This window comes from Eurytemora carolleeae, unplaced genomic scaffold (assembly GCF_000591075.1).
Source record: "Eurytemora carolleeae unplaced genomic scaffold, Eaff_2.0 scaffold343, whole genome shotgun sequence".
NCBI classification, from domain to species: domain Eukaryota; kingdom Metazoa; phylum Arthropoda; class Copepoda; order Calanoida; family Temoridae; genus Eurytemora; species Eurytemora carolleeae.
Window position 1 is genome coordinate 131,654 of NW_019396238.1, and position 22,765 is coordinate 154,418.

A 22,765-nucleotide genomic window follows, 5' to 3' on the forward strand; every position below is an offset into this window, starting at 1 on the left:
GATCCGGAGCCAAGGGGCAAAATATCAACGTAAAACTTTGTTGAAAACCTTTTGCTCTCAAATCTCGAAACTGAAACTTTTAAGAGACGAGATTTTATCAAAACTTTACTTAGTATTGAACGTTATTAAGTTTTAGCATAAAAATAACCGAAAAAAATTAAAAAATTTCTTTTTTCTCAAAAGCAGTAAATCTCAAAGATATGTTCATTGATAAATGACCTGGATCTGGATTCATTTTTTTCTGTGCGGATTCGGATCCGCATCAAAAAGAATTGGATCTTAAGGACTGTTTGTAGAAAATATATTTATTAAATTGTTTTGTATATTTTTCAACATGATTATTCATTCAGCAAGAGTGAGGCATTCATTGATTCTCAATCTTTCAGACCAGTTGGAGGGACGGTGTTTGGTCGATGAATTAATAGATTTAAAATGAGTTTATCTTCAGTTCTTGGGATATCTTGGAAGTGGATGGTTGGTGGGGCATTATCAGGTTAGCCGGGGTATAATATCTATTATCAGGTTAGCCGGGGTATAATATCTATTATCAGGTTAGCCGGGGTATAATATCTATTATCAGGTTAGCCGGGGTATAATATCTATTTATGCAACTGCCTTGTGTTATCATGCAGGACAACATTTCTTTTGCCGGAATATTTTCTTACTTGAGACTACATGTCATTTACTTATTCAATCAAGAAGGTATTTTGTCCAGTGAGACAAACTGTAGTTTAAGAATGATAAAAGTTTCATTATCCTAAGAAACGGGACCAGTACAGTGCCCTTGGCAATGCACATTGCCTTAAAGTTCACCAATATTTTTTCCGAAAGCAAAATAAATTTTTAAAGAAATTTAGATTTCAAATTCAGGCAGAAGTGATATGTGGAAAATATCATAGTTTTTTTCAGTCGAAATGTATTTAATTTTGAAAAAACTTCCATTGTTTGTAATACACAAGAAATGAGCAAGTCACTATTATAGAGAAACCTTAAATGAAAATAAACGGTTTAAAAAGCATTGACATCTAATTCATAATTGATGAGACAACGCTTTTAAAGGGACCGTTCACTTATTTTGGTAATTTCATGGTAAACTAATTAAGGAATCATAAGGAAATTAAATCTGAAAAAGGGGCCCCGCTATGAACCCCCCCAGACCGCCTCCAGGCGCAGGAAGCACCGTCCCTCCCCTGCTCTAACTGGACCTTTATACCCTCTATTTGCTATTAATCGCAGGTATTAGTCTTACTTTTCAAAGATTGCTATGACCGGAGAAAAAGCCGATTCATCGCTTAGCATTCTAGTGCAAAGGTATGATACCTTTGCATAAACATTATTTACTATTTAAATGTTTTTTTTTCAGTAACAACAGCCCAATAAAATCTAAAACTATCGTATTTCAAATTTTCAATGACATTATTATAAATTAAAATATTAAAACTTGACTTTAGAATTAGGAAAAAATTTCACGTTTTTCTTGTTTTTGCATGATTTCACAAATCGAGTGAACATAGCGACCACGCTATCACTTCACTCGCTACTTGGATAGAACAGGAGTAATCATGTTTATACAAAGAAGACTTTCTTTCTCAGACAAATTGGTTTCTGGATTTCAACCAAGGAGTATGAAATAGAAGGGAGATACAACTGACGCAGATCGCCCTACCATATGATTATACAGGCGGGCCGCGTCAGTTGTATTTCCCTCTTGTTTCATACTCCTTGATTTCAACTCTTCAATAAATCACTGGGATTCCTGGGAAAGAAGGGGAAAAATAAGTTACAATTTGAAAATAGACGATTCAAAGATAATTTTGAGAAAAAAAATATCTACAATAAACTATTAGATACTACAATTTAATTTAATATTGAAAAATTTTTTTAATCCATGATTATGAAAAAATAGTGAATACCTTTGCAATGGAATTCTAAATGATAATTGGGCTTTTTCTCAGGCCACAGTTGTCTTTGAAAAGTAAGACTAATATCAATGAAACGCTAATAAGGCTATTTAGTTCACCCTCAAATTACCCAAATAAGTGAACGGTCCCTTCTAGGGGTACCGTTGTGAATCGGGTATTGCCTTCTCTGCATGTAGGTTCACTTGAAATTATGCTTACAATCAAACTAAAACACTGTGTTAAAAAATTCCTAAAAATTATTAGATTGAAATTAAGTTTGTATTCTGAACTGTAGGTATGCTGGCCTATGCTAACCTTCCCTCCTCATGGATATTGCCTCAAGAGAGGGCAACAGCATCATATCTTGCCAAAGCAAAACTACAGATTATACCAAAAGGTAGGCAATAGGAAAAAAGTGATTTGATAACCTATTAATTAATTTAAACAGGGATAATTAAACTGAAAGCGGCTGGAGACATGATTTTCTCTGAGCCTCCTTATATAAAGTGTCAAACATGCGATTTGCAAAGGTTTCCTTAAAACATTTCCCTGCTTTGTCTTGGTAGCAGAAATGGTTTTAATAAAATTTTCAGTTAAAAATAATGATATCAAACTTAATGATATTTCATTTATCCTTGAATGGAGAGAAAAGGGCTAAATGTTTACCGTTGTAATTTGGAATTACGTAGACAGTCCCTTTAATCAATAAATTTAATTATTAAAATAATTAATCAATTACATAAATTCATGCTTTTAGAAATATTTATTAAGGGGTCCCGGTTATACCTGGCGCCGGTCAACTTACGGATCCTAGTTCTCTCTGGAGGGATTCTGGAGCAGTTTTTATGGCGGTCAGGTTTGTTGTATTCAGTTTGGTTTCCTTTGTGTCAATTTGGTTCCTTTATGTCAGTTTGGTTTCCGTAATGTCAGTTTGGTTTCCTTCATGTCAGTTTGGTTTGCTTTATGACGTTTAGTTTGACTCCTAGCTGTTAGATTAGTTTTGTGTCTGTTAGGTTTGTCAAGTGACTGTTTGGTTTGCATTTTATCATGTTGCTGTCAAGTTTGCTTTATGACATTTAGTTTTATACCAGTTATATTGCTGTGAGGTCTGTAATATGTCAGTTTGTTTCGTCAAGATGTCAAGGTACTTTTATGTCAGTTTGGTTTACCAGGAAGATGTTAAGTTTAGTATGCCAACTGGCTGCCAGGTTTGCTTTACATTAAGTTGGGTCGTCAAGTTGCAGCCGGGTTTGCTATATGTTAGTTTGGTTTTTCTGTTAGTCTGGAAGACAACTTCATTTGGAAAACTGAGTATATTATTTAGGAGACCCGGATGACAGCTGTGTCGGGATGAGGCTTTGGCTCTAAGTGAATTGGCGCCAGAACTCTCCGCTTTACAGGAGCCAACTTGATAACATTTTTTGCATATTTTAATTATATTGATTCTTTGTACAGTGTACACTCACACATACATTGCTTCTATTAATCAGTCTAAAACACGGAATTGTTAAATTTTATTTTAGCTAAAATTTGCCGGACTTCCTTATGCTGTTTTCTAAAATGTTTTATCATAAATTTTTTATGGTCTGTAAATCGAATAGGGACTTTTATTATTTCTCAATAACATCGGTTCGGAAATTGGGATGCTTTTTGCAAAATTCAGTCTCTAAGCAGTCTGTCTGATTTAAAACGCGTTGGCTAACCCTATCCTTTGATACTGGATACTTTCCCAAAGTCATTTCCTCAAGCGGTAACTGCCCAAGGGTATTTTTGCAAGTGGCAACATCCCAAATGTGCAATTTCCCAAATGGCTTCTTACCAAATGTGCGACTCAAGCAGCAACTTACCAAAGGTTAGGTTAAGCATTCTGAAGCGTCGTAGGCTGCAATAGGTACCGTGCGCTAGAGCTAGGCCAGGACAGACTTAGGAAGTTGGCGCTTGGGAAATTGCATATTTGGGAAGTTCCAATTTTGGGAAATGCCTAACACCTATCCTTTTCTATCCTTCTATCATTTTTTCTTAAATTGTTAAATTATAAATTTCATGGTTGGTTATTGAGTAGATTCCTCTTTATGGAGTTCTTCATGAAACCCTGGGAGCAGAGGAATTCAGAGATTTCTTCAGGTGGATTAGCTTTATCTTTACAGAGACTAAATTAAAATTTTTACTTTTGAATATGAGATTTTAGCTTAATTTTGTGAATTAATTGAGAAATATTGTTAAGTAAGGATACAAAGTAAAGAGTGGATATGTCCTACAAAAAACTTCCACGAGGGGGGACAGGATCGATTCAGCACGTTATGAAACTGACCATACCTGAAATACACAAATTGTAACTTTTGATGGGATTAAAAGATATCAATTATAATCTAGAGGAGAGATTTATGTTAGGATGTTGTTAATTTTTCCAGCCAGAAGGTGATTAAATGGGTTTTATTTTTTATGTATTGTAAATCAATAGGCGGGCATCAATGATTGGCAGACTAATAGTCTGGCTGATTAATTGATTGGTGGACTTGTTGATTTGTTGATCAGGCCCCTTAACTCGGACATAGTAGTCGCAAATAATCAGTAAATAGATGTATTTCAAACCTGCAATAGAATGTATGTATATGAATATTTTAAAGTATAACTTACTAGTTGTCTGTGGAGTCTGTGTCGGAGTAAAAATTCCGATTAAGGAGTTGAGGGTTTGATGGAATATTTTAAGACATTTGTAAACACTTCTTAAATATAAACCCAGATTTTTAAAGTGGAATTAACTAAGAATTGCAGAGTAATTTATTTGATTAGATATTTCCCTTGGTAAAACGTTTCAATGTTTCGATTTTCCTTTGTCGAGGTAGAAGGGTAAAGTCGGAGAAATCGTTTGGTTGGGATTTAGGGCTGGTAAAGACGACATGGCGCAAGGGTTGAGGTTACGAGATAGGTTAGAGGTCAACAATTATCTATTTAGAGGAGATTTGTATTTGGATTTGGATAAAACATTCTATGGTCCTAAAGAGAGGAGAATGTTATTACTAGGAGCTCTCAGGTTAATATATATATATATATATATATCTTTTAAATTAGTCTNATATAATCTTGTAGGTTGGATACATGGTTGAATATAATCTTGTAGGCTGGATACATGCTTGAATATAATCTTGTAGGTTGGATACATGGTTGAATATAATCTTGTAGGTTGTATACATGGATGAATATAATCTTGTAGGTTGGATACATGGTTGAATATAATCTTGTAGGTTGGATACATGGTTGAATATTATGAAATCTAAGAAGAAAGGAACTCCTGGAAATCTGAAAGGGGATGGAACACTTCTAGGAGCAGTATATGTTCTAGGTAAAACTTTTTGATTCTTGAGCAAGCTTTTACTTTTTCAGTATTTAAAAAATATATGTGATTAAGTCTGAATTTTTGTTATTTATTCCCTGGAAAAATACTAAATTGTATTTTGTGGTTAAACGAATTAAGTTAATTCCTTTTGAATATTTCTTAAAGTCTGACCAATCAAAACAACACAAAATATCTACTCTTGGCCAATAAGGAACCGCGTAAATACGAATCAGCTGTTTTTCGTGGATTAAGCTGTTCATGGCTTTTTAATAAAAGTTTACACTTATTTGTGGATTTCGAGTTTGGATGTTGTAGATTGTAGAATGTAGGTAGATTTGCTTTCTCGAATTCTTAAATAAGAACTTTACAAGTTATCAGCAGTCCATTGGTCTGTTGTTTTCTGAACATAGTCGTCGTCCTATTTGTCAATACAATGAATTCGAATGTTTATTTCAACTCTTTTAAACAGCAGGGACATATAAACATGTAAACAAAGAGAAATTGGCAATCAACAGATTCTCTTTGATTATATTTGATTTACTTATGAAGTTTGTAAAATGCTCGTTAATGATCAAAGCATTATTAATAAAATGTCGACTTCATTGTTTTGATATAATCGCCGACCACTGTATATAGGGTGACACACGAATGGGATTTTTAAAAATTGGGGTGCATAGGTTGTATGAGTGATGTGACCTAACATGAGCATTTTGTGAAAATTTCAGGTTGATCGGAGCATTGCAATGCATAAGGTGTAAGTCTTTTTAGATTTTTTCGGCAAACTCTTCATTTTTGGTGGTCCCAATTTTTTTTTGTGATCCAGGTAGAAGGCCACAATGGGAGGCTGCATGCGAAATTTCAACCTTTTCCTGAATTTTTATAAATGCAGCCTGCACAAAATGCTGTGTCACACAGTGTCGAATTGCGGTTTCCTCCCCCTTAACCAAAATCCAGATTTTTTCCTGAAACTACTTCCATCTAAGTTCGTCAAGCTAGAGCAAAAAAAGTGTTTGCATCTCAATACTAAGGGTTGACACCACCCAGAGAACCTATGAACCTCTTGATTTTATTACTTTCACTTCTTCGTGTACCCCCTACATTGTATAATAATGCACTAGGATCTGGAGATCAAGGAATACTCTTCGAGCATAGAGAGGGAACTTTCGGAGATAATGTTAATATCACAGAGGTAGGTTTTATTAATAATTAAATAGGGGTGTATATTTTCAAGAATTAACCCCCCTGGGGGGAGAATGTATTTTAAAGATCTAGGTGGAGGGGGGGGGGATGAAAAATTANATGAAAAACCTTTAAAAACATAGAAAGGTGGCGAAAAAATATTTTTTTCCTCAATTTCTTTTTTTGATTACAGAAACAAAATGTGTCGATATGCAAAATTTCATTGAGATTGCTCAAAAAATGAAAGCAGGAACTCCCACATGTAACTAAATTGGTCAAAGTAATTGTCCCCTTTCAGCCGGGAAATTAAAGATATCCTTGATCAGACACAGATGTTAATGTGCATGCAGTTGATCCGTTTTTGGCTCTTTATTTGCCTATATGTTCTTTAAGAGTTAAAAATTGGCATAGTGAAAGAAGAGTAAATGTTTCTAAATATTTTCTTTTCTGTCACTGTGCCATATGTTTTCCAAATTTATTTAAGGTATAATATTTGCAAAGTTTAATAAAAGCCAACTTAGAGAAACGATAACCAACAGTAGAAATAAAGAATTAGATTTTCGGGAGAGAAATAAATAATGTTTTTTTTTTAGAAAAATCGTTTTCCTATTTATAATGGGGGGGATATCTAACTTGTGTAACTGCAGTGATTCTTCCATTACCAGATCTTCCCTCACACGAAGACAAAATCTTTTTTTTTCCATGGCTTAGGATGTATGGGTGTTATTGTTAATAAAATATTTTCACTGAACTGTTAGAAACAATTATTAGAAATTTCATTTATTTAGGAGATTAACAAGCACACGTCTAAAATAGATGCAATTCTTCTATCCTACCCAGACCAGATACATTTAGGTAATAGAACATGTCCGTTTTTCATAGAATAGCCAATGCACTCCTGAAAAAGATAAAATAACTTTCTTGCTCTCTTAACCGAAGATGGTAATAAAAAATATAGCTCCTGTTAAATAAATAAACATTTCAGTATTTCTGATTATTTTATCAAAAAAATATCCGCATTCTTATGATTGCCAAATTTTACCGAAATATTTTGTTCTACGTAAATTGAGAGGTATCACTATTAAGAGAGGGAACACGTCCAAATTAATTTTCACATTACTGTTTTTACCCAAATTCTTTGAAAATTATTTGTACCCCCCCCCCTCAGGGGGAGGGGGGTAGGGTAATGGGCATTCTTCAATATATGTACTCATGTTCTTTATTTAGGCGCTTTACCGTATATAGTTGGAAAGCTGGGGGTCTCCTGCCCCATCTACGCAACTGTTCCAGTTTATAAAATGGGTCAAATGTTTCTCTACGATATTTACCAGGCAAGAACCTTTTCTTGACCACACTTTTTTAATGCGTACTGCGTAGGATCCATTTCATTTTGATGCAGATTCTGGTTCCGCCATGAAAAATAATGGATCCAGGTCATGAACATTTATTTAAGATTTTCAAATTATTTTAGAACTTTTTATTTTCGCTTGTTTTTTAAGCTATAACTCGATGAACCAATCAGAAATATGTTTTTTTTTTAGTTTTAGGTTATTATTTTGGACCTTAGATCCGTATATGTGGATCCACATATTTTTGCGGATCAGGATCCAGGTAGCCAAAAATTTGCGGATCCAACGGATCCGGAACCTAAACACTGTTTTTATGAGATTTTTAGTCGGCTTTAACTAAAAAAAAACATTCTGAGAAGAAATAAAACAATTTGCATTTGGATCGTAACAGAGGGTGTAAGTTTTCTCATGATGAGGGGTTGGGTGCTTCCGTTTTTCATTGTGANGGATGCAGTTGTTGATGATTAAATTAAATATATATTGTTTGTATAGTCCCGACACAATGTGGAGGAGTTCACCCTCTACACCTTGGACGAGTTGTAGAGGGTGAATGATAATATATAAATTAAATATATATTGTTTGTATAGTCCCGACACAATGTGGAGGAGTTCACCCTCTACACCTTGGACGAGGTGGACATTGCCTTCGAGAAGATTACCCAGCTTAAATACAATCAATCTGTTAGGGAAACAATAAACAATAATATAGCATTTAAAAAAACATGATCTTATTTTTTATTTTTAAGATACAGGGTTACCCACAAAGAATGAGACTTCAGAGACGACTGTACGGAATTTATACTTTCTCTTTCCTTATAATGATAATTCCCTTCAACTGTAATTTTTTCTCTTTTTGCTTTATCATTAAATACAGGGTTGGAAAAAACGGGTTTTTTCAACAAAAAAAAAGAACCAGCCCTGTGGCTTTTATTGGGTTTTTCAATTTGAACGAAGTTGAGACCTACTAAAATTCATACTAATTCATAAAAATAAGACTATTTAAGCAATAGGTGAACTTTTTAGTTATGGAAAATAATAATATTGTTGTGATAATAGGCTATAATCATAATAAATACTCTTCAAATAAAATAATATCACCTCCTTTTTTTCATAGGGGGCCTTTTTAGGGAGTATATTGTATTTTTTTTAATAGTTTAGTTCTATGAATTTCAGACTACTTCTATTTTCTCACTTGGATACATATTTCAGATTAATCGGTAGATATTTATATGCTCAAGAAGGAAGACCAATGTTAAATACAAAATAACTTCAGATCACTCACACATAAGATCGATAAAGGAATTTTATATCCTTATTCTATCGCAACATATTTTGAAAATGTGTCTGTTTTAGTGCTGTAAATTCCTTAAAAATCAATCCTGTTGAAAGTAGACCATATTTTTAGAAAAATTCTAAAAAACCCCAATAAAATCCAAAGAAGTCCACTTAAAGGTGGGTTTTTAAAGCGAGTTTTATTGTTTTTTTGGGGCTGGGTTTTTTCATGCCAACCCTGATTAAATACACTATTTAAAGACTACAATCAATGCACAAGACTTAACTTTAACTTGGGATCGTCATATTTGAAGAGTTTTAAGTCGTCTTTACAGTATCATTATTTGTGAACAACCATCAAAAAATTGGTTTTGCGCGTGTTTTGTTGAATGTTGGGCGATTTTTTAAATTGAAAAAACACTAGGAAGGAAACATCTTACACTGTCATGATGAGACTGTAAAGACAACCTAAAACCTATGTAAAATGACATAGGAATCGTGAATATTAGAAAACAGATAATATAATTTGTACAGTCGTCTCTGTAAACTCATTCTTTGTGGGAAACCTTTATAACAGATTTGTTTGTGATAAAAATTCTTAGTATTATTGTTTATAAAGTTTTAAGGGAAAGGGCCAAGGAATAACAATCACACCAATTCCCGCTGGGCACATGATAGGTAATTAAACCAATTTGAAGTTTTTAACAACTGGATTTTTAACAGTCTTTTGCAACAATTTACGGCTATTTCTGACGGAATCTCAGCCCTGACTTGTACGAAATGACGGTTGATTACTTTTGTTTGTTGGTTTGTTTGTTTGTTTGTTTGTTTTTTTCTTAATTAAAATAATCTACAATTTAATTTCTCATTTTTTTCTTATTATCGATAATCATTTTTTACATTAAACATCTAAACAAAAAGAATTTGACGCAGTACCTTTAATCTATTTTGTTGTAGGAGGAACAATCTGGAAGATTGTGAAGCAATCCCTTTTATCTATTTTGTTTTAGGAGGAACAATCTGGAAGATAGTGAAGGACGGAGAAGAAGATATTGTTTATGCTGTGGACTTTAATCATAAGAAGGTGGCAAAACTAGTTTAAAATATTTTTTTTCCTTTAAAATTAGCATAAAAAACACCCTACGTTTTCCAGGATAATATAAATCATATCGTTTTTATCGGTAGTTTCTAACTTTATATAGTTAGAAAGTGAAGTAAAACTTAGCAGGATTAACAAGATAAAAAAGCTTTTTAGTCTATTTTTTTCACTTTTGGTCAGATAAGATTGAAATCCTTAAAATTTTTCTTGAGTGGGGGGCTGTAGTCGTAATTTCAAAAGACCCTCCATGTATTAAGGGATATGCCCTATTTACAATGGAGCCCTTTAAACCTTTTATCTGATCATTAGTTTGGAAGATGTCGGCGTTTTTGTATTTTGAAACGGATTAATTTTGACAATTTCTCTATTGTTTCGGAAGCAAAAATCCTCACGTCACTTAATTGTAGAATGGAGAAACCACAATTGAACATGCTCATTGATCAATCTGCCAAGACCCGGCTATTTTATACTTTCTTGATCAGAAAAAGCTTCTGTGGGTACTGTTTAGAATCGACGATGTCACCTTTTATAAGAGGGTCACTTGAAATATTGTCTACAATCCCTTTGAATGAATTATTTTGAATTGTCAGGAGAGGCATCTGAATGGTTGTGATATTGATAAGCTGACCCGACCTAGTCTGCTCATCACAGATGCTTTCAATGCAAACTATAATCAGCAGAAACGGAGGTAAACTATTATCAAAAATAACATGTTAAGGGCGACTGAGAGAATATTTAGAGTTGTTTAATTGCTGTTACATGACAAACAGTTTTTGATCTAGATTACCTGACAAAAAGCTGATCAATTAAGGTTAAATGACGAGCAGCTGATTATATAAGGTTACAACTATGAGATAAGTAGCGTACTGACATAAATTAAATGTCAAAATTCTGTTCTAGGTTGTGATATAAAAAGCTGATAAATTTAAATTACAAAACCAGATTTTGATTATCTAGGTTACATAAAAAGCATCTGATGTACTATAGATAACGTACAAGTTGTTATTTATCTAGGTAAAGTGAAGAGCNGCCAAGATACTGATTATCTAGGTTACGTGAAAAAAGCAGCTGATTAACATAGATTACGTGTCAACATGACAAAATGCTGATTATCTAGGTTACATTATAAATACATGACAAACATAGACTATGTGACAAGTTGCTGATTATCTAAGTTAAGAGACGAGTAGCTGATTTAAATAGATTATGTGACAAAATGCTGATTATTTATGTTACGTTGTAAATACCTGACTAACATTGAGTATTTGACAAGTTACTGATTATCTTGGTTACGTAACGAGCAACTGATTAACATAGATTACTACTCGAATACTTGATTATCATAGATAGCATTTCAAAATGCTGTTTATCTAGGTTACATTATAAATAGCTGATTTACAGATTTTGGATCAAGTTGCTGATTATCTAGGTTATGTGACAAGCAACTGATTATCTAGGTTAAGTGACGAATAGCTAAGTTTGTCTCGTCAGGAGTTTGTCTCGTAAGGCGTTTGTCTTTCAGGATTTTGTCTTTTCAGGAGTTTGTCTTTCAGGAGTTTGTCATGGCGCCGTTTATCTAGGTTACTTTATAAATAGCTGATTTACAGATTTTGGATCAAGTTGCTGATTATCTAGGTTATGTGACAAGCAACTGATTATCTAGGTTAAGTGACGAATAGCTGATTAACATAGATAACATTACAAAATGCTGATTATCTAGGTTACGTGATGAGCAACTGATGACAAATATATTGTCTACACTACGTAACAATGGGAACGTGTTGGTGTGTGTTGATACAGCGGGCCGGGTCCTAGAACTTGCTCATATGGTTGATCAGCTCTGGTCTAACAAGGTTTAACATTTCTTGTATATTTTAGTACCCGAGTCCCAAGGTTTGGACTTTTATACATCGTTAATCTTGGACACTTGATCTCCATATCCAATAGGGCCTCTTAATAATAAAATAAATTTGAGGATTAATGATTGTTCCCTAAATAAAAGTTGTTCCTTCAGGGTCTGACCTTCAGGGATATCTAAGTGGAATTAGATTTGTCTATATGCCTTCACACGATTGATATAGATAATTGATCCCTAGATAAACGTTGCAAAAGTGCTTACTTTAGAACTCACAAATAATTCAGTCTATCTGAGTCTTTTTAAGATTATTCTGAAGTGTAATGAGTCGAAATTGTATTGGTACTAAAAGGTTAATATTGCTAGGACTCTGGTCTTCTGGCCTACAGTTTAGCTCTCCTGAACAACGTGAGCTATAACGTCGTGGAGTTCGCCAAGTCTCAGATCGAGTGGATGAGTGAGAAACTAATGAAGGTTTGCAGGCTTAATAACTAAAATTAAAGTGATTGTTCATTTTTACTCACAGTCTTACAAATCGATTTTAAAACTGTGGATAATAGAAAACTGATTTTACATTATCCAATTAGAGGGGAGGGAAGTTCAGAACCATGCTTGGCCCAAATCTGACTCTTGATGTCAGATTTGGAAAAAATTGTTAGTCAGGCGTGTTTACTGTTTATTTCGCCTTATTTAATCTAAATTGAATAGTTAAGGCAACTTTTTAAAAATCTAAACTTCTTTTAGTTCTTAATTTAATCATTGAACAGTACACTGTACTAAAAGGTACTAGTAACATTTTGTAACATGAAGTGATTATGAAAATATTTAAAGTCGAAAAGTGCGAACGTCATCTTTTATAACATTTATTAATAAAAATGGTGACAGAAAAAAGGCAACTTCTTGTAAAAGAATATTTTATATTTAATGGTTTGAATTTATAAGTATTCGAATCTGATGGGGTTTACTAAATTATATGTAAGTAACATTTTATTTATTTTATTCACATTCAGAGCTAGAGTTGAAATCACATATTTATAAGATCTAAATTTTATCAGTTTCCAACAAACATTCATAAAAAATCAGATTACAAATTTTTCTCTTGACATAACCATGAAGGGTGAATCATTTTCGTGAAACACAAATCAAGAAGTAAATACTACTGTGTTTGTTAATTTTAAGCAGAATTATTTAAAGCATTTTTCGATAAAATCCAAACTAACCATCGTTAATGACTATTTGTGGCCGAAAAACAGGTTATACAAGTGAAATTTTTTCAAAATATGTCGATATAGGTATCAAAAGATCCGTCTTGCAAAGTCTAATTCAACGCAGCAAACGGTTTGTAAAAATATTCAAAAACATGCGATCTAGGAGGATTTAAGTGGAAAAAATTTGGGAAATCACAAAATCTGCTGTTTTCCCTTGTTTTCCAGATCCAACTTGGCTATTTTTCATTATTTTGTAAAAAAAAAATTTCGTTGAATATGGCTTGGAAAGGTTGATCTTTTGTTGCCCATTTCGACATATTTTGAGAAGAAAAAAAACACTCTCACTTGGGTTGATCACAAAAGAAGGCCATTTGCGATGGTCAACTTTAATCTTTGCGATAAATGTCTTTTGTAAATGTTTTGTAAATCAAAAATACATTAAAGTATTTAATGATTTAAATTGATACCTTTCAAATTTGTGAAAAATCTTTTACCCTTAATAACCATGTCAATAATAATCATATGGTTCTTAAACTAATTGCCAGCGATCTTTTTTATCTTTAATGTCAAAAATTCTACAAAATCCCAGATACTTAGAAATGAAGCTCCAAGAAATAAGCCTAAGGCTCCTCCGAATTCCCCCAAAAAGGAAGGGAAGGGATACCCAAGTTCTTCCACTAATAGCTCGTAAGATGATGACACCAAACTTAGACTCATTTTGAACAATTTTGCATCCGCGTGAGTATAAGCCAGTATTTCACCCACAAACCTATATTCAAAAAAATCACAAGGTTCTAAACATCCAGTTTTTTCCTGTATCCTATTCTTGTCCTCAAAATAGTAGAATTCATACAATTCCTCATGCTGCTTAATCTGATTAATTGTTGTACAGTTGGGATAGTCATTGAAAAAGTTATCCCAGCTAGGATGACAACCCACTGTGCGAGCTCCAAAATTCTGGACACAGATCATGAAGTTATAGTTTGGATCCGGATCACATTTTTTATTTCCTTTTGGATCATACTCCCGTTTTACATGATGATGAACACTCAAAAAGAATTTTTCCCCTGTTCCATTTTTTTTTGTCGAGAGTAGTTTATTCTGTACAATACAAAAGCGACTGAAGGTTAATGGATTTAATGCTGTTAGGAAAAACTTTGGGTCATGTACAATAGTGATGTAGGTCAAATCATTTTGCGCATTAAAGTTTATTAAAATGCTGTTCTCAACCCCACTTCCATTTAGTAAATTAGGTATTTGTAAAGTATGGCATCTCCCCATACTTTTTGCCTGAAAGTATGATGTCCAGTAGTTCAAACCTAAAAATGATCTGTTCCTTCCAAGTAAAACATCTTCAACAATTTCAGTGTGGTTATATGTATATCTATCAAAGCATTCGTTCAACTCCTTAACTGATGAAGTATTACAAGTATCTGAAAATCCCCTGTTCATTTCACCATAAGAAGTCAAATTCTTTAACTGATTCTTGATGCAGAAGGTCAATGCCGGAGCAGAAAGGGGTTTATTCTCAGATCTTGAAATTGTAACTGTCTCCCCTTTCAGATACTTGAATACCAAGGCTGTGGCCTAAACAATTTTAATTAATAATTAAGTAACAAGTACCGAAAAAGCCAAAGAATTTTGATAATTTATAATATTCTCAATTTTAATATATTCTCCTTACAATTTTTTTTTATAGTCCAACTCATCCTTTTTCTTCATTAATTATATTCCCATCATTCGGCAAGTTTGATCTTTTTTTTAACCCTTTAAGCTTTATTTTTTTGTGACCCTCAATGCAAAGATGGCTGTGCCCGATTAAAAATCGAATCCCTGTAAGCTTCGTCTGAACTAGGGTTTCCAGCGAAAATATTCGTTCGTATTTCAGAACTTTTTTGCGGAATTTCGCATGTTTTCGCGAAAAGGAAATAAGCGAAAAAATACGAGAACTATGTGAAATTTCGTAAAATTTCACGACCAAAAAAAATTCGCGAAAACCATAAGTATTGTAGCTAAAGTGAGAGCTAAGCATTAGAAGTTTTATTTTATAATAATCTATAATTAATATGTTTTTTCGCGAAACAGATGAAAGCGAAATTTCGCGAAATAAAATTTTTTTCTCGCTTTTTTCTCCATCGAACGAAATGCTAAAATACGCTGAAGTTTTGTCGAAATTTTTTTTTGGCAAGAAATGCTAAATTTTCGTATATCGATTTTTCCTTTTCGCTGGAAACCATTGTCTGGTCAAGTTTGAATTAGAAATACTGTAAATAATTTTGAAAATTTATTCTTTTCTAAATACAAAAGTGACTTAAGCATTTCTACGACAGGAAAACATTTAGGAATTATCAGTAGCAAACACAAATCTAAAATATCTTCCACATTATTGATCAAATAAAGGTTTCAAGGACACTGGTATTTTATTGAGGCCCATTTCTGAAATCTTTATCTCCAACAAAATACCTGAAAGTAGAAGAAATAACAGGCCAAAATAATTATAAATGTATACTTTCCAACTTGAAGCCATGTTACCATTTTGGAACTAACTGTTAACTCCTGTGTGTCGTTGTATTCAATTTGAATAGCTTTCTTTCCATACTAAATTGTTGCTTTTGTATGCAACATACATGCCAATTATTTATATTTTCTTAAGAAAATTATCATTTACATAATAAATTTTATATCATAATGTATTCAAACTTTTATATTCCTCAATTTGTTAATCAAATTTGTGTTCATTGTGTGTTTTAACAATAATCGAATATATTTTATTTGAGTGGTGAAAAGAACCAATTATGGAAATGTCTTTACATGGGACTGTAAGCGTAATTTCATGTGAGCCTCCAGACAAGGATGGCAATTCCCGGCTTACAACGGTACCCTTAATAGCTTTGTCAAATCCAAGCATGAATTAGAACTCCATGTTTTTGTTTTTGAAAACTGATTATTTTCATTTCTGGTTTCTTTGCAAAAGTGACTTGCACATTTCTTGCTTACAAGAAAGTCTGGAGAAATTATCAGAATTAAACACTTATTGAATCTTAAAAACAACGTTATCTTCCACATTTTTGATCATATTTAGGTTTCAAGGGTACTCTTGTGAATCGGTCACTGCAATCTTTGCATGGAGGATCACTTGAATTTACGGTTTACAGTTCCTTAAAGAGGAAAAAATGCAAAATGTATATTAACTAAAGAAAAGAAAACTCACTGAAAATATAATTAAGATAATTTGAAAAAAATATTAATAAAGCCAACAACTCTTTCCTAGCTTTGATACATAGATGAACAGTGAACACAGAGTTGTCCATTTTTTTAAATATCTTTTAATTATTGCAAAACTTATGTGAAATTTCGGAAATAATAGAAAAAACATTGCCCATAAACAAGAGAAGAAATTTATTTTTTTCAATGTTCCAAAATTAGTTTTGGTTTTTTTTTGTCTATATTCAATGTTTTTAAAGGGAGTGACCGGTAATGTATGGTAGTTGAACTGAGAATGCAGTTTTGTAAAGAATTTTTTTAGGATTCATTTGAGACCTTTTAGAAGTTTTTACATGCATATTTGTTTTGCAAGAGCGTAAATTCAATTTTTAAAATCCTCCTCTGTTCATTCTGGAGAGATGATTTTGAGAATCGGTTTTTGAAGTTATTCTAAAACAACGACGAAAAATGTAAGAAAAATTCTAAAGTTAACTAATTGGATGTTTAGGAACATATTTCTCAACAGAAGTTTGTCAATAAATCAATGCTAGAATCAATTATTTCCTTTTCATCATTATATTGAGTTTCTTATTCTTTACAAATTTGTTAACAGATTTCTCCAAACTCTTCAAATTTCGTCTTTTCAATCAAAATTGCAGGAAATCTACAGAAAAGGTTTGTGAACAATGAGACATTATAGAAACTAATTACTAAAAAAGATTAGTTATTTTCGATGATAAGAGTTAATTTTTTTTCTTAATCTGTTCCTAAACAACTTATTAGTTTACTGTAGAATTGTTGTTACATTTTTCGTGGTCGTCATTGAATAATTCAAAAAAAAAGATTCTTAAATTAATCCTTCCAAAATTGACAATCTATGAGGATATTAAAGATTAAATTTGAGCTCTTGCTGAACAAATATGCACCGTAACAATGTCTGGTCTCAAATAAATATTAAATTGGGCTGAAGACTGGTGTATGGAGTATAACGTTTAACAATGCAAAGCTATGCATGTTGGGAGCAACCCAAATTGTGAATACATTATGGCAGGAGCGGTATTACAGATGGTAAACAATAAAAGAGACATCGGTGTGTTAGTAAACCAAGATGATATTAAGCCCTCTCTGCTATGTGCAGAGGCTTCGAGGAGGGCATCTACAGTTCCAGGACAAATTACTAGGACAATTTTGTGTCTTGACAGAACCACCTTTGTGAGGTTGTATACTCAATTTGTCCGCTGCCACTTAGAGTTTGCGGTCCCAGCATGGTCACCCTGGACTGGACGGGATATTAAAATATTAGAGGAAGTGCAGCGCAAGGGCGGTAACCTGATAACTGGTTTAAATGGCAGGACTTACGAGGAAAAGCTTGATGAGTTCGGTTTATTGTCACTGAAGGATAGACGAACCAAACTAGACCTAATCCAAACCTACAAAATTATAAAGGGGATATACAGAGTAGATCATGACATTTCAGCAAGGTTGGAGTTGATGCTACCAGGTTAACCAGGCATACAGCATATCACGACAATCTGATACCAAAAAGATCAAGAACAGATGTCAGGCAAAACTTTTTCTCTGATCTTGTTCCTGAAACTTCCCGTATAAGTAAAAGAGGCAAAAACTTTAAACATATTGCGGACCCTGCTGGACTCTATTGACATTGGACAACTGTAAAATGTACTTAAAATTGATTTGCAAGGAGTATTTGAGTATAGAGAGCACTGTGGAGCCCCACCAGGAAGATTGATCAATACTCCGTGATGATCATGCAGACATCCTCGTCTATGTTCCAACTGGAGCTCAGAGAATATTCTTCAAGTAACAAGAATCCTTAAAAAATAATTAATCTACAATTCTTCATTCTCAGTTCAACTACCATACATTGCTGGTCACTCCCTTTAAGCCAAAATTGAAAAGCAAGACGCAATATATCATTCTGATGAACTTGTATACTCTAAACATTCAGGTTATGGGAGAGAGGAAGAGTAATCCATTTCTCTTCAAGCATCTTAAGCTCTGCCACTCAATGGCGGAGGTTAACAAGGTATTGTGTTTTATTGTATATATCTCTCCTTCAGACTTGCATATCTCCTTTTTCGGATGTTTACTCATAAAGCATTTCACCTTTAGCATGTCAAAGTTGAATGGGTAAATCCATTGGTAGTCTGGGGGTTTCCAAGGCATCTCTGATCATGTATGGCTTGTATGTATTATGTTTTTACTCATTTTATTAATTTTTCTTTTTCTTATACCTAACATGATCCAAAACGTCTAAGTACTAAACATATTATTATTATTGTCTTCTATTTCATGTTACTAGTTAATTATGAATTTTAAATTTTATGTAATAAGGTTCCTGCCCCCAAAGTAGTACTGGCAAGTATGCCAGATCTAGAAGCTGGGTTTGCTCGGGAACTGTTCATGGCTTGGTGTTCAAATCCAAAGCATTCAGTGATCCTCACCTCAAGGTAGAACCCCCCCTTCCACCCTCTCGATTTTAAAAGGACTGTAAGCGTAATTTTAAGTTAGATCCTCCGTGCAAAGATGGCAATGCCCGATTAACAATGGTACTCTTCAAAGCTTTGTCTTTTTTTGTTTTTTTAATAGTTTATTTTTATTTGCTGGTTCTCTGCAAAAGTGACTTGTGCATATCTTACCTATAAGAATCAATAGAAAAATTTTCATAATTAAATTATTTTCGAGTCGAAAACAAGACGGTATCTTCTGTATTTTTGATCAGATTATGTTTCAAGGGTACCATTGTAAATCGGGCATTGCCATCTTGAAATTTAGGGTCACATGAAATTATGCATACAGTTTCTTTAAGCAGCATGTTTAAACCCTTTTTCATGCTTTTATTGAGAAATCTGTCGCTCAGTTTAGGTCATTATTCACTATATCATTTTATCCATATATAAAGTTGTAATCTCTGTTTCTTGGTTTGTTTGTCCGATCTTAACTCAGGCACCCCTGGATCGATTTGCCTCACAGTTTGATTAGGGAACTCCGGGGGAACCACGGGAATTTTCTCAGCTAGGTTTTGAGATTCTAAGCTGAGTGGGTTCACTTCTAGCGGGAAAAATGCCTAAAACGTAATTTACGACAAGGGTCGTGTAAACGGTGGGACGAACTATGACTCCCCTGGGGCACTCTTGGTTCCCTTGCTTGTAAAAAAATAAGGTACTGTATCTTGAATCAGGTGTGGGAAGGGAACCCTGGGTGACGACCTCATAACCAACGGTGGTGACCGTGTAGTCAGTCTAGAGGTCAAGCACCGAGTCAAGTTGACCGGAACAGAACTGGAACAGTACAGATTAAAGGTAATACACGAATTTCGTTCAAAGGTTGGTTATAATGGAAAAACTTATGGCATTATTTGCTGATTAAATGTCTAATTTCCCTATATTTTAGAATTTTATAAATATTCTCTTATTCTTTTCCGTATTCTATATTACTATATTCTCAATTATATCATTTATTTAGTCAATTATGTTGGATATTTTAAATGTTATTCTTTTCTTTTGTCACTTGTATATATTTTTTGAATTAGCAGTTTTTGTATATTCTCCCGCGTGTTCTGCATCTGTCTTCTCTACTCTTTTAATTCTTTTTTTAGACCTTATTAAATTAATTCTGTTTTATTGTCCAATGCCTTCTTTCTATTTATTCTATTGACGGTCATTTTGATATCCGGTGAACAGGGGTGTATATTGTATACTTTATATTTAGCCCCCATTTTTGAAAACACTTTTTCTCTTTAAAGTTATTTATGTTTGCACACACAAAAATAGTGTTTTATTCGCTAAACTGGAGAAAATAAATAAAATGTTTGGTAAAAAGTGTCTAAAGAATGAAAAACTTTAACTTTGATGTCAAACTTTTCAATTTCCCGGGCAATTTCTAATTGAAAGTAAATACTTCTGCCGATGATAGTTGATTGTTATTATTTTTATTACTTTTTTTAGGAGCGGGATCAGAATAAGAAAACACACTCAGCTATCATTGAGGAAGCCCTGGACGAGTCTAGTGATTCTGATGATGATATGGATACTACTATTAGCAAGTACGCCCATATTATCCGTCTCTTTTATCCTATTCATTTATATCTTTTTTCACTTACTTTTTATTCCCACTTATTTATTTCATTCCTCTTAGTTTTTCTTTCATCCCAAACCAGCACCTTCAACCCCCTTCTATCCCCTTATTTTTCCTTGCATTCCCTTCCATCACCTTCAACCCTGTCTATCCCCTAATTTTTCCTTGCATCCCCTTCCATCACTTTCAACCCCCTTCTATCCCCTTATTTTTCCTTGCATTCCCTTCCATCACTTTCAACCCCTTCTATCCCCTTATTTTTCCTTGCATCCCCTTCCATCACTTTCAACCCCCTTATATCCTCTTATTTTTCCTTGCATTCCCTTCCATCACTTTCAACCCCCTTCTATCCCCTTATTTTTCCTTGCATTCCCTTCCATCACTTTCAACCCCCTTCTATCCCCTTATTTTTCCTTTCATTCCCCTCCATCACTTTCAACCCCCTTCTATCTCCTTCTTTTTCCTTTCATTCCCTTCCATCACAATCCACTTCCTTCTATCTCCATATTTTTTCTTTCATCCCCTTCCATCACCTTCAACCCCCTTCTATCTCCTTCTTTTTCCTTTATTCCCCTCGCATCACTTTCAACCCCCTTCTATCCCCTTATTTTTCCTTTCATTCCCTTCCATCACATTCAACCCCCTTCTATCCCCTTCTTTTTCCTTTCATTCCCCTCCATCACCTTTCATCCCCTGATATTCCAATTTTATACCAATTTATCCCCTTCCATCTTATTCCGTCTTCTTCCATCCCCTCATGTTCCATTATTCTTCCATTTTTCCCCTTCTATATTCTTCCATTTTCTTCCTTCTCCTTCCATCCCCTCATATTCCTTTATATTCCCATTTAACCCTTTCCATCTTCTTCTATTTTATTCCATCTGCTGCCATCCCTGCATATTCCATTATATTCCCATTTAACCCTTTCCATCTTCTTCTATTTTATTCCATCTGCTGCCATCCCTGCATATTCCATTATATTCCTATTTAACCCTTTCCATCTTCTTCTATTTTATTCCATCTGCTGCCATCCCTGCATATTCCATTATATTCCTATTTAACCCTTTCCATCTTCTTCTATTTTATTCCATCTGCTGCCATCCCTGCATATTCCATTATATTCCTATTTAACCTCTTCCATGTTCCTACATCTCCTTCCCTCCATAACCTGATTTAATTCATAGATCAGACAGCTTTACTATAACTTAGCTTACTTCAGATCTGGTGCTAAAGTTAAACATGATATTGTCATGAAACCGGAAGCTTTGAAGAAACAGACAGGGTTCTTTAAATCAAATAAATCTAGGTATGCTACATCATTTAATTGATTAATTAAATTAATAGTCTTTATTGTATGGCTGATTGATTGGTTAATGAATTTGTTTGATTGATTGATATTGTGTTGTTGGTACAGGTACCCTATGTTCCCGTTCCACGAGGAGAAGACCAAGTATGATGATTACGGAGAATTGATAAAATATGAAGATTTCATGGATATCAGGTTAATCCCTCAGCACTTGAGTTTGTACTGCTGATTTTAAATACTTTGTACTTTCTTTTTTTTCTTGGTTTTACAACAACAAAAATAGGTTTTTACTATTTTATTTCAAACAAAAATTGTTTAATGTTATTTTTAAAAGCTTTTAATGCGTGGTAAGTAATATTATCAGAAAATGCTTGGTTATGTACTTGCAAAGTATGTTAAATCAATTAATGAAGGGGGGGACAGTAGGGGATGGGGGTCATACACATTGCATAGCAAATTGTACAGTGCTCATTTCGAAGTTGATTTAAAGGAACTGTAAGTCACCTTCATGTAGAAGAATTGGAGTCACAACGGTTCCCTTGAAACGTTTATCTGATCAATAATGTGGAAGATATTTTCATTTTTCTAGGTTCAAAATTGTTAAATCCTGGTAATTCCTATATTTTTTCTGCAGAAGAAATGCGCAAGTCACTTTTGTAGAAAACCCACAATTGTAAATAATCAGTTTTGGAAATTAGAAACCATAATTTATCAGACAAAGCTTTTATAAGTACCGTTGTGAATCGGGTATCCCCATCTTTGCATTGAGGGTCACTTAATTACGCTTACAGTCCCTTTACCCTCTTCGTTATATTACGCTTACAGTCCCTTTACCCTCTTCGTTGTATTACGCTTACAGTCCCTTTACCCTCTTCGTTGTATTACGCTTACAGTCCCTTTACCCTCTTCGTTGTATTACGCTTACAGTCCCTTTACCCTCTTCGTTGTATTACGCTT

At 33.7% G+C, this 22,765-nt stretch overlaps 2 protein-coding genes across 2 annotated transcripts in view; one reads left to right on the forward strand and one right to left on the reverse strand.

The window, feature by feature from the left end:
• The first annotated feature begins 387 nt into the window (after positions 1-387).
• LOC111699050 (cleavage and polyadenylation specificity factor subunit 2-like) overlaps positions 388-22,765 on the forward strand; it is a 25,463-nt gene continuing 3,085 nt past the window's right edge. The window contains 22 exon segments of the mRNA XM_023469603.1: positions 388-493; positions 2,197-2,298; positions 2,673-2,757; positions 3,226-3,301; positions 3,964-4,025; positions 4,858-4,935; positions 5,147-5,244; positions 6,357-6,431; positions 7,189-7,272; positions 7,645-7,748; positions 8,355-8,452; positions 9,658-9,716; positions 10,049-10,122; positions 10,728-10,825; positions 11,858-11,990; positions 12,359-12,466; positions 18,374-18,451; positions 18,760-18,875; positions 19,607-19,727; positions 20,373-20,470; positions 21,722-21,808; positions 21,917-22,032. Of these exon segments, the coding sequence (XP_023325371.1) occupies positions 433-493; positions 2,197-2,298; positions 2,673-2,757; positions 3,226-3,301; positions 3,964-4,025; positions 4,858-4,935; positions 5,147-5,244; positions 6,357-6,431; positions 7,189-7,272; positions 7,645-7,748; positions 8,355-8,452; positions 9,658-9,716; positions 10,049-10,122; positions 10,728-10,825; positions 11,858-11,990; positions 12,359-12,466; positions 18,374-18,451; positions 18,760-18,875; positions 19,607-19,727; positions 20,373-20,470; positions 21,722-21,808; positions 21,917-22,032 (2,011 nt within the window). The 5' untranslated portion in view covers positions 388-432.
• LOC111699058 (uncharacterized) lies at positions 12,479-15,951 on the reverse strand. Its single transcript, XM_023469615.1, has 2 exons — positions 15,664-15,951; positions 12,479-14,787 (listed from the first exon to the last, which is right to left on the reverse strand). Exons 1-2 carry the CDS (start codon positions 15,733-15,735, stop codon positions 13,735-13,737), a joined length of 1,125 nt encoding a protein of 374 aa, XP_023325383.1. The 5' UTR covers positions 15,736-15,951; the 3' UTR covers positions 12,479-13,734.

Coding starts and splice junctions, on each gene's coding strand:
- LOC111699058 (XM_023469615.1), bottom strand. CDS start 15,735: ATGGTAACATGGCTTCAAGTTGGAAAGTATACATTTATAATTATTTTG. Junction 14,788..15,663: donor GTTATTTCTTCTACTTTCAG/GTATTTTGTTGG, acceptor AAAATTGTTTAG/GCCACAGCCTTGGTATTCAA.